Source organism: Berghia stephanieae, chromosome 2 (assembly GCF_034508935.2).
Source record: "Berghia stephanieae isolate SIO BIC M18660-M18661 chromosome 2, UCSD_Bste_1.3, whole genome shotgun sequence".
Lineage (NCBI taxonomy): Eukaryota > Metazoa > Mollusca > Gastropoda > Nudibranchia > Aeolidiidae > Berghia > Berghia stephanieae.
In genome coordinates, this window is record NC_088361.1 from 18,996,698 (window position 1) to 19,008,620 (window position 11,923).

Genomic DNA, 11,923 nt, shown 5'->3' on the forward strand with positions numbered 1-11,923 from the left:
GAATCCGATCACAAAATTGTGCATAAAATACTTAAGAACTGACAAAAGGGAACTTGAGTTGCCCCAAAGGCCATTAGCGTCCTTCTTGCATCAATAAGTAAGATGAATCTTTAAACAATTTTTAAAAAAACATATCAGAACTAATTTATATAATAAATCAGAATATAATTAATAATTTATATATATATATAATATAATAATTATTTTATATAACTTTACTTTCTTTTCAAAGGCAAATAGTTTGAATTTCAAGTCACAATCATATTAAAATCCATATTTTTATGAGCAGTTTGCTCGAGACGTGAGCCTTGAAAAAAGATCCCTCAAAATCAAAATAATCATGAATCTATTTTCGCAGCCTACGTCTTTATCAGATTAGTTTCATTGTAATATTTGGAAAGAGGACATTTCTTTTATTCATAATTCCATGCAAATGGAAGGAAATTTTGAGATAAAAAAGAAAAAGAATTGAATTCTCTATGACTTCGTATCAGAGTTAAGTTGAATCTAAGGGGGGTACCATTCAAGCTGAAGGCAAAACGATGTCAAAGTTTTGGGCTTCCCAAAATGGTGTCAAGGTTTTGTGCTTCCTAAAATGGTGTCAAGGCTTCGGGCTTACCAAAATGGTGTCAAGGCTTCGGGCTTACCAAAATGGTATCAAGGTTTAGGGATTCCCGAAATGGTGTCAAGATTGTGGGCTTCCCAAAATGGTGTCAAGATTTTGGACTTCCCAAAATGGTGTCAAGGTTTAGGGTTTCCCAAAACAGTGTCAAGGTTTAGGGATTCCCAAAATGGTGTCAAGGTTTTGGGCTTACCAATCACAAACCTGCCAATTTGGAAATTTAAAAATTTGCTGTTCTCAGAGAATGGAGTAAGAATAGTGATTGCCACTGATTTGATAAAGTACATATTTGCCATCAGCAGGATTAAATAACATTTCTAAGTATAATATATTGTCCATTATGGAATTAACGTTTCCTACTTCTAACGATTTTATTGAATTAACGATGCTTACTTAGATCCATGATTGGAGACAAACATTTTATCTCTCTGAACCTTTCATAGTTGTAGGCAGGAATAAGAGTTTTTATAAATTTATCTTAACTAACTCAACCCTAGAGATTTTTGCTCCTTTTCGAAATTGAAAAAAATGTATTAAAAAATGAGCATGTACACCTTGATAGTTTTATTCAACTACCATTAACACGTAAAAACTAAAAACATTAGCTTTGATGCTAGGCCTATAATTTGTCTCAGAAAAATGTAATAAATAGGCATGGGGTAAAAGTAACCCGGGTAAACTAAGGATATAGTCGGTGCTAGGGTTGAGTGAGTTAATAAAACATTTCCATTACCAAAAGTTCATGAAATTTTCTGTTCAATTTAAAACCCAATTATTTTCATGAAAAAATGGAGAAACCAAAACATGATATTTGTCATTGTAAAATAAGCTGGAGATAATATTCACTATCATCACCTTTTTTAATAACAAGAAATGAAATGAGTAGAAAAGTGCTTGAAGACAAATAGAGAATAAAAACTTTGCGTCAAAGAGGATTCGAACCCACGGCCTGACTGATGCAGCAACTCCACCTGGCTACAAAAGGCATGCTCTTCAATGGATGCAATATGGCATCAAATGTAGGGCGTCCCTCTCATGGCCAGGTGGAGTTGCCGTAACATTTGGGTTATTCTGTCATCTGCATTTTTTGCCAAATTGGGACCTAAAATTTGCCAAAATTTGCCCCCCAAAAAACAAAAATTTGCCAAGAAAATTGCCAAAAAGACCAAAATTTGCCAAAAGATTTGGCGAGGAGAACTAAGCGTTTCAGTAAAAATTAACACGCGATACAGAAAAAAATATATATAAAAGACAATTTATTACATTTAAGGAGGCTACATTGATTAATTTACACAATAGCGTTGTTACAAAGATTTTAAAGAATCATTATCTGTAGAGAGTAGCTTCCCTGAGTTTGGGCCCAGGCAAAGCTGCAACATTTCTCAAGTTTCGCACCTTTTTTTTCTTCGTTATTTTGTTTTGGCTTCTTGTTTTCCCCAAAATTTGCCACGTGATTTGCCAATTTTCCCAAAATTTGCCACGATTTGCCAATTTTGGGAAATTTGCCAAAATTTGCAGATCGCCCTGATATTTGCGGCCACAAAAAATGCAGATGACAGGTTATGTTCAAATCCTCAACGCTGCAAAATGTTTATTCTTTATTGTTTTCTGGCACTCTTCTACCCACTTCATTTCTTGTTATTATCAACATAAGTGCCTGCTCCACTCATTTTTCTGAATTTATAATATTCAACCTTGTTTTGTACAGTTTAAATGTCGAAAGGACTAAACGACGGTTTGAGGACTTGTTGACACTCAAAACATTCTCCACACGACAATTTGTTTGGCGTTGACACAGATCCACCCTCGACACAAACCATACGAAGGTATTCCAGGTCATCAAAGTCACTCATAACTTTGGCCTTTTCATCCCAGGGGTTCCACAAGACTGCAATAAAATTTTCATCAAATTTTATTATGAATATCTGACTCAAAGTAAAAAACAAAACAAACAGACATCTACATAACACTTTGAGTAGTACTTTAAATTCATACACTATGCTTATCCATTGAATAAAAAACTTAACAAATACACTTTTTAAAATAATTACAGAAATAATATTAAGTGTAAATTCTCTCCCTTTAAAATAACTATAAATCATTTTTTCCATCAAGCACACCATTTTGAAATGGATTTCAGTTCTTCAATGCTTTTGACCCCTAAGATGTGTCAGTTCTTCACTGATTTTGACCCCTGAGATGTGTCAGTTCTTCACTGATTTTGACCCCTGAGATGTGTCAGTTCTTCACTGATTTTGACCCCTGAGATGTGTCAGTTCTTCAATGCTTTTGACCCCTAAGATGGGTCAGTTCTTCAATGCTTTTGACCCCTAAGATGTGTCAATTCTTCACTGATTTTGACCCCTGAGATGTGTCAGTTCTTCAATGCTTTTGACCCCTAAGATGGGTCAGTTCTTCAATGCTTTTGACCCCTAAGATGTGTCAGTTCTTCAATGATTTTGACCCCTGAGATGGGTCAGTTCTGCATTGTGATGACAAAAAAAATTACTCCACAAAAGAGAATGTCATATTGAGATGATTCCTATAATTAGAAGTTTCAAATGGAACAAACTCTGGCTAATAATAGGGCCTGTCGGGTCTAGCACGTTGATTCCCTCCCATGCACATTTCTGATACTATTTCAATAACAATAAGTCATGAAATGAAAGCTTCAATTTACTGAAGCAACACAGATAATGTGGACGTTTCGGTATTTCCCCTTTCTCAACAAAACACGATGAATGAAACACAAAGGATGAATGGCAGATGTGAGAATGGCGTAGTTAAAGTGAATAAACACGGTTCAATAACACCTTAACTTCACCATTCTCACATCTCCCATTAGACCTTTGTGTTTCATTCATCGTGTTTTATTGATAAAGGGGAAACCTGAAACGTCCACATTATTTGTATTTTTCAATGAATTGAAGCTTCCATCTCATTCTTGTAGTCCCTCAGAGCCATTCGGCCCATGGAGCCAGAGTTTATCCCGGTTTCTATAGCGTGAAACGGACAATATCAATTGCTTGTTATCCTTTGGATAGGACGCTTGCATATTGCAAAATACTTTCCGCCAAATCTAACAGACACAGCAAACCCATTCACTGCTAGGTAGACAGGGGGGGTAGTCAGAAAAAAATCTCGACTGCACCCGGGATCGATCTTGGACCCCTTGCGTGTGAAGCGAGTGCTCTACCAACTGAACTATCAGGACCCTCTCCACATTACTTATTTTTATTTATTCCTCCGAGCGTCATTTTTTTCGATACTATTTCAAGTAACTTATGTAAATTTATCTTGTCTTTCCACAGTACATTGCCAGATAAAACCAGTTGTACCCACCAACATCTGGCAGATTGGAGAAAGACACTTCCATCTGTCTGTCGGATATTGGACACTTTGTAATCTTGACCACTCCAGGGACATTTCGGTATACTCTGCAAAAGGAAGAACAAACAATTTTAAAAATATGATATTTGAGCTTTGAGTTTTTATATGGCGCAATATCCACTAAACATGCTCAAAGCGCTTTACAAGGGGTCCCTAACCAACAGCAACACGTAACATGTAGAACAGGGCATGATGCCTGTTAGGCTATATTGCAATTTTTTTCAACAGAGACAACGCTGTTAACTACTAGGTACTCATTTTACACATGGGTACAGTGAGAGAATGTGAGTAAAGAGCCTTTTCCAAGAACTCAACTATACGATGAGCGAGGCTCAAACCCAGAACCTTCCGATCTGAAAGCGAGTGTCATACCACAAGACCACATAGCCGCACAATATTTAATACATTTGATTATTCACCTTGTTTCTTATTTGTCGTTGTTAACACCGCCACGACCACGTTATCTCATTCGTCTGTAGTGTTTCATTCATCCAGTTTTGTTGATAAAGGGGAAACCCGAAACATCTATATTATCCGTTTTTGTATATAAAATTGAAGTTTAACATATTTCACTTTGTTATTTATTTCTACAAGCTTCGAGCAGCAACATTTACATTACACCAGTATACAATACAGACTGTTCGCCTTCTTATGCACTAATGTTAATCCAGGTCAACACGACGGGGTATCAAATATCACTTGAAATATCCAGCAGGATGTGAGATGTCTCGGCTGTCATGGGTGGTCAATTCAATTTGAACAAGTTACGCACTGTAAATATTTGAAACTACACAGTCCTAAAATCGTATCTATATAATACCATGAAAGAAGTTATTTAGGCCAACTGACTTTTGAATACCTTGTATATTTAAATCGTATCATAAATAATTTGGGAATTGATTATTTCTGTATCAAGCATTAATTTGAATCCATCTGCAGGAGAAGCGTTTTTCTTTTCATACGTGACACTGTTCCACAGTTTTACAGTTCTGTTAATTTAAAAAATTTCCCATTAGACCCTCTAAGCTAGTTTTGTATTTGACAATAAAGATTTTAAACCCATCTCCTCTGATAATTTTTGTACTCAAAAATGAAAAAAACAAAAATCAGAAGTATCAAGTCAAGCTCATGATGGACGAATTTATACAATTTTATCTATTTTATGTTTCACTTGTCGGAGGACACATCGGAGGACACATACCTATCATAATTTTTATCCACAGAAATCTCCTCATGGGTTTCTTTATCTTCTTTGTCACCCTCAATCTTTGAAAAAGAAAAAAAAAAAAAAAAGGAACAATTATACATGAATAAATTAACAACATGCTCTGAAATGAATGACAAGAAAAACACTTACAAGTTTGTATCTTTCAACACTTAAAGTACCACGAAGTTTTCACAGCAAATGCCGTGAAATACCACAGATTTGTCACTGGATGTGCATTGAAATACCAAAGGAATTTTAGAGTGTTCTTCATTCTATGGATGTTATTTTTACTTCTTTTTTTTTCTCTTTTTTAAAATTTTGATTTATTTTGATCACATGATTCAACCTATTATTAGATAATGTATATCGGATTCTTTCTAACAGTTTACCTTATCACTGAATGTGATTCCTTTCAAACCAGATATAGCTGTATTACTGACATTAGACAGTCTGAAATATGTGTGGAACAGGCAGGTAAAATCAAAGCTGTCCTTTTCTGGGGGGAGAAGACGATAAAGAAAAAATGTAACAAAAGCAACCAAAGCATGGGAATGAAATTCTGGGTAAGGCCAAACTACAAAATAATAAAAATAATAATGATAATAATAATGATAATAATAATAATAATAATAATAATAATAATAATAATAATAATAATAATAATAATAATAATAATAATAATAACAATAATAATAATATTATAATAATAATAATAACAATAATAATAATTTAATAATAATAATAATATCAATAATAATAATAATAATAATAATAATATAATAATAATAATAATAATAATAATAATAATAATAATAATAATAATAATAATAATAATAATAATAAAATAATAATAATATATAATAATAATAATAATAATAATAATAATAATAATATAATAATAAAATAATAATAATAATAATAATAATAATAATAATATAATAATAATAATATAATAATAATAATAATAATATAATAATAATAATAATAATAATAATAATAATATTATAATAATAATAATATACAATAATAATAATATAATAATAATAATAATATAATAATAATAATAAAATAATAATAATAATATAATAATAATAATAATAATAATAATAATAATAATAATAATAATAATAATAATAATAATAATAATAATAATAATAATAATATATAATAATAATAATATAATATTATATAATAATATATTAAAATATGATAGATGGTGATGTGCTGATGATTATTAATAATTATCATCATTATATTATTATTATTATTTATTATTATTATTATTATTATTATTATTATTATTATTACTATTATTGTCAGTATTATCATTCTAACACAGACAAAATTATAAGTGTAGAAAAGATGCGGCCTTGAAAATTTGAAAGAAAGCAGATCATTCATAGCAATTGATGTCTCAAGGTCACAGCACATGGTGTCTCAAGGTCACAGAAAATGGTGTCTCAAGGAACCATGGTGGCACTTTGCACTCTTCTTTGATCAAACATAATAAACTGGGCTTGACTGAATTTAATTTAAAACGTAGACCATTGAACTAATAAAGTCTAAAATACAAGCCTTAAAAAAAAAAAGAGTGAGACGTGGAAAGAAATAATTGGATGTTACACTACCATTGTTGTTATGCACAGCAAGCTTGGTAGTGAGTGAGTCTTCTTTAAGAATTATAGTATACAACAGCTTGAACCTGTCAAAAAATACAAATATTTAAATCACAAAGAGCTTTTGAATTGAGAGATTCAAAAAAAATAAAACTTGACCCCTTTATTTATTTTTTGTGTGTGCAGCTATTGTGGTCTTGTGGTATGACACTGGCTTTCGGATCGGAAGGTCCTGGGTCCAAGCTTCGCTCGATGCATAGTTGAGTCCTTGGAACAGGCTCTTTACTGACATTCTCTCCCCGTACTCAGGTGTATAATGAGTACCTGGCCATTAAACAGCATTCTCTCTGTTGGAAAATATTGTAATATTGCCTAACAGGCGTCATTGTCTTGTTCTACATGTTACATGTTGCTGTTGGTCAGGGGCCCCTTGTAAAGCGCTTTGAGCACATTAAATGGATAATGCTCATATTTTTATTTTTAGATCAAATTAACATAACTGGTTATTAAGCAGTCAACTCCCGTGCTCTGGAAAAACTTGGATTTAAAAATATGGCCAGAAAACTCGTCCTTCAAATATCAATCGATTTATATGATCCTCATCTTGGCAAAAACTCTCAAACCTTGGAATAAAGGAAGACTTCGCAAAGTCCCAGGTTTGAGAGTTTTTGCCTAAATAACGATCATTTAAATCGATCGATCTTTGAAGGATGAGTTTTCTGGCCAAATTTTAAAATACGTGCCTTTCTGAGTGTAGCAGTTAACTGGTTAAAATGGCTGCCTTTACGTGTGGCAAAATTTAACTCTAAATAAATCATTCAAAATAGTTGTAACGTCTTTTTTTAAAAACAGAACCAGGTTTTTAATTTTTGTCTTGTATGCGAGAACATAGCACAATAACACCAAAAACTATAAAATTCAATAATCAGTTTGGAATAGATACATCTATGATTTAAAAAGTGCATTTATATGGCTGACCAGAGACAACGACAAAGAGAGGAAGAGTTGCTATCAATACGATCAAAGTGCTAATATATGGCTGATCAGAGAGAATGACAGAGAGAGGAAGTGTTGCTATCAATACGATCAAAGTGCTAATATATGGCTGATCAGAGACAACGACAGAGAGAGGAAGTGTTGCTATCAATACAATCAAAGTGCTAATATATGGCTGATCAGAGACAATGACAGAGAGAGGAAGTGTTGCTATCAATACGATCAAAGACCACAGACATGAGTTATCTTGGTTTCATTTACATCCCTTTTTAACATTGTCCTTTGACTTAATAACGCAATGTTTAACCAAAAAAATTTTTTAAAAATAAATAAATAAATATTTTAAAAAAGAAAGAAAGAAAATGAAAAGAAGAAAACTTACTTGTGATTCCACATGGCTCTGGTTTCATCGTCATCAGTGAGAGAAAGCACAGCAGTCACATCCCCATTTCCATCCTGTAAAATGACGATGGTGATGATTATGATGATAATAATAATAAAAATAATAATAATAATAATAATATAATAATAATAATAATAATAATAATAATAATAATAATAATAATAATAATAATAATAATAATATAATAATAACTAATAATATAATAATAATAATAATAATAATAATAATAATAATAATAATAATAATAATAATAATAATAATAATAATAATAATAATAATAATAATAATAATAATAATAATAATAATAATAATAATAATAATAATAATAATAATAATAATAATAATAATAATATATAATAATAATATATAATATAATAATAATATAATAATAATAATAATAATAATATAATAATAATAATAATAATAATAATAATATAATAATAATAATAATAATAATAATAATAATAATAATAATATCAATAATAATAATAAAAATAACAACAATAATAATACTTGACATCAATAATTAATTCATTGGTTTGTATTGATCTTGGCTCCTCACCCCTGCTATGACACCAGCATCTTAGTGTAAGATGAGACAATGATTGTTTATCGATCGAGCTTGTCGCGGATTGCCCTGTCCACAACCACTATTTGAATACAAAAGCAAGATTTTACTTGTCCTTGATCAACGCTGACAGCATTGAAATGGTGGAGTGAAAGTTACTACTTGTTTGTGAAAATAGGGTGGGGTATTTCATCGCAGTTAACCACCAGTGTACAGTATGTGAGACGACGTTAAAGGTACTTTCTTTTCTTAGTTACAGTTAGAATTATTTGCATGGCTTGTAATCAAGTCTAAACAGTAATTCAAAATATTAAGCAACATATTAATTTCATCAGTAAAATCGCAGATTATTAGAAGAAAAGCAAGTTATCATATGTTACAGTAAATGACATAATCAGTCGGATGGTGAAAAGGTTTGAACTGAGATGTTGTTCAGTTAGAAGGTCAATTTTGATCAAAAATGAGTTCTTGTCATAAATGATTAAATCAACCCATTTTGTACATCTTCGGGAAAAATCAAGGCTTCTAACTATTTTTTACAGCTAGTCAAGTTGAAAAAGTATGAAATTTGAGAAAAGTTCTGGATACCTTTCCCATACATCTGACCATAACTTCATGAAAAATCACCCGATTTACTTCAAATAAAGATTAAAATGCTCAGGGGAGCATATTCTTTCAGAAAATGCAAAATAAAATGCACCAAAATTCCGTTCACGTTCATTGTTTGTTTTTAAGGGTTTTACGGCGCTTGCAACACATTAAGGTCATATCAGCACCAGTAAAAAGGAAGAAAATGGCATAGTACAAAGTTTTAAAATTACAATTAAAGCGCCCAAGACATGGTAAGACAAAGGGGGATTGGTTCAAATAGAAAACAGATGTAGATACCAAGAGCACACTATCAAAGTACATAGTTTGAGATCACCTAAAAGTCTTACCCAAACAACAGCACAAGATCCCACTAAGAGGAATACACTCAAATGTTTACAAATCATATATTAAAAATACAAAACAACAATACATTATAGAGAGCTGATTTACAAGCTACAAAATATCATCTCCCAAAACTATAACTATACATTTGACTGTTTCCATTCCAGCCAAGGACTCCGGTCAGGGTCAGGACAAAACTAAGTAATCTCATTCCAAGACAAAGACAGAAAGCATGTTGGAAAACATATATAGGGGGACAGAAGACACAGTAAGTGCCTCCCTGCCCACTATGGGTGGTCAGGAACCCCACCCGGGTTCACATTCATTAATGACAGAGACTGAGATCAATGTTTCAGGCCCAACAGCTACTCAGAATAAAATGGATGGACAGAATAAAAAATGAAGAAGTATGGAAAAGAACACAGCAGAAACCAGTGGGAGAGGAAATAGGAAGAAGACGATGGAGGTGGATTGGACACACGCTTAGAAAGAACGACTCCACTAAAACAAAGAAAGTATTGGACTGGAACCCTCAGGGCAGAAGATCAAGGGGAAGAATTAAAGAAGCTGATATACAGAGAAGTGGTAAGACCTGGAATGAGATTAAAAAGATAGCTCAGGATAGAGAAGGATGGAAACTGTTTGTCTGTGGCCTATACCCTGACCCAGGGTGAAAAAGGCAAGGATGATGATGATGAACAGCTCTTGGGGACGTCTTATCAATTGTTCTTCTTTCTTTAATTGAATCTATTTCTTTTATAACCTCACCACAGAAGGTTGTTGCTCAACAGCCCAAAGCTTAATCCTGGCAAACCCATGCTGAGGTCCCAAGCTCCATGGTCCAAAATTGGCTGAGAAATAGAAACAGACAACATAAAAATCAAATTGATAAGATCAAATACTATTTGGATTGAAAACAAACATCAGAGTATTAGTTAATACATAAGGTGAGCACTCTACCACCTGAGCTAGTTTTTAAAATGCTTTTTGTTGTTGTTGTTTTATAGTCGTCTTAAGACGCTTGCGACACACTTAGGTCATTTCAGTGGAGGGAAGACAACCACGACCCTCGTACAACCGTCTGAATGTAAACAATGGCAGTTAGTGCTTAACTCAACAAAATACATACATAGTTTTACCATTGATGGTGTGCCTTAAAAGTAAAATAATGACTAGTTCTACATGCCAGATCAAATATACCATCACAGAATAGGATCGGAAGGTCCTGGGTTTGAGCTTCACTCAGCGCATAGTCCTTGAGTCTTTACTCAGATTCTCTCACCGTATGCGGGTGTAAAATGAATAGATGGTCGTTAACAGCATTGTCTATGTCCAAAAAATTGTTTCATCGCTTAACATGTTCCGTCTTAAATGTTAAGTGTTACTGCTGGCCAGGAAGCCCTTGTAAAGCGCTTTGAGCATGTATAGTGGATATTGTGCTATATAAAAGCTCAACTATTTTTTTTTCCTACATGTCTAATCAAACGTATCATAACAGAAAACGATGTTTAACATGTAAAGTGTTTGTCTAATTGAGCGAATCTATGGAGAACTAATCACAAAACTAGCAGTCAAGAAACAATAACAAAGAGCAGAGTGATGTCAACCTCCTTCATTGTATTGTTTGTAAACAACCATCTATGATTGTCAGAGCGGGCTTGAGGGTATGTCACAAATCCTGAATTTTGATTGGTCAACAATCTACTGGTTCAATTCAGATAAATATTTTAGCAATAAGGCAACTTACGAAAAACCAGGGGGATGCCTCCTCTAATGGCTTTCTTCTTGTCAAAAACGGCCTTCGTGCTAGGAAAAAAAATGAAGGAGGAAAAGAAATAAATAGTCAGGGGTGCCAATTCTGGAGGCAAAAATTTACCGAACTTTTACGCAGACAGAGAGACCTACCCTTTTCTGAGTGGTGAACTCCAGTAAAAAGACACTAAGTATTTACCTTTTTTCCGTTTATCAGGTGATTTGAAAATAAACTGAGGGTTTATAGCATATTGAATTCCGTATATATACTGACAATTGGCAACCTTGAATAGTAGACGGGATGAAGAAAAATCACCGATTGCGATGAATTAATTACACAATCGAAATAAGAATAGTTAATGGGAAATAGTTTTAGCTGAAACAAAGAATTGTTATTAAAACTTGAAAAAAAGTTTTCTCCCCAGAAACACAGATA

At 32.6% G+C, this 11,923-nt stretch overlaps 1 protein-coding gene across 8 annotated transcripts in view; it reads right to left on the reverse strand.

Moving 5' to 3' along the window:
- Window positions 1-453: 453 nt before the first annotated feature.
- Window positions 454-11,923, reverse strand: part of LOC144964433 (uncharacterized) — a 20,113-nt gene continuing 8,643 nt past the window's right edge. For all 8 annotated transcript variants that reach the window (XM_078898678.1, XM_078898680.1, XM_078898681.1 and 5 more), the window contains 8 exons: window positions 11,483-11,541; window positions 10,504-10,586; window positions 8,214-8,287; window positions 6,848-6,921; window positions 5,609-5,715; window positions 5,214-5,278; window positions 3,965-4,059; window positions 454-2,510 (listed from right to left, as the gene is read on the reverse strand). In XM_078898678.1, coding sequence (XP_078754804.1) covers window positions 2,332-2,510; window positions 3,965-4,059; window positions 5,214-5,278; window positions 5,609-5,715; window positions 6,848-6,921; window positions 8,214-8,287; window positions 10,504-10,586; window positions 11,483-11,541 — 736 coding nt within the window. In that variant the 3' untranslated portion in view covers window positions 454-2,331. The remainder of the gene's footprint in view (window positions 2,511-3,964; window positions 4,060-5,213; window positions 5,279-5,608; window positions 5,716-6,847; window positions 6,922-8,213; window positions 8,288-10,503; window positions 10,587-11,482; window positions 11,542-11,923) is intronic.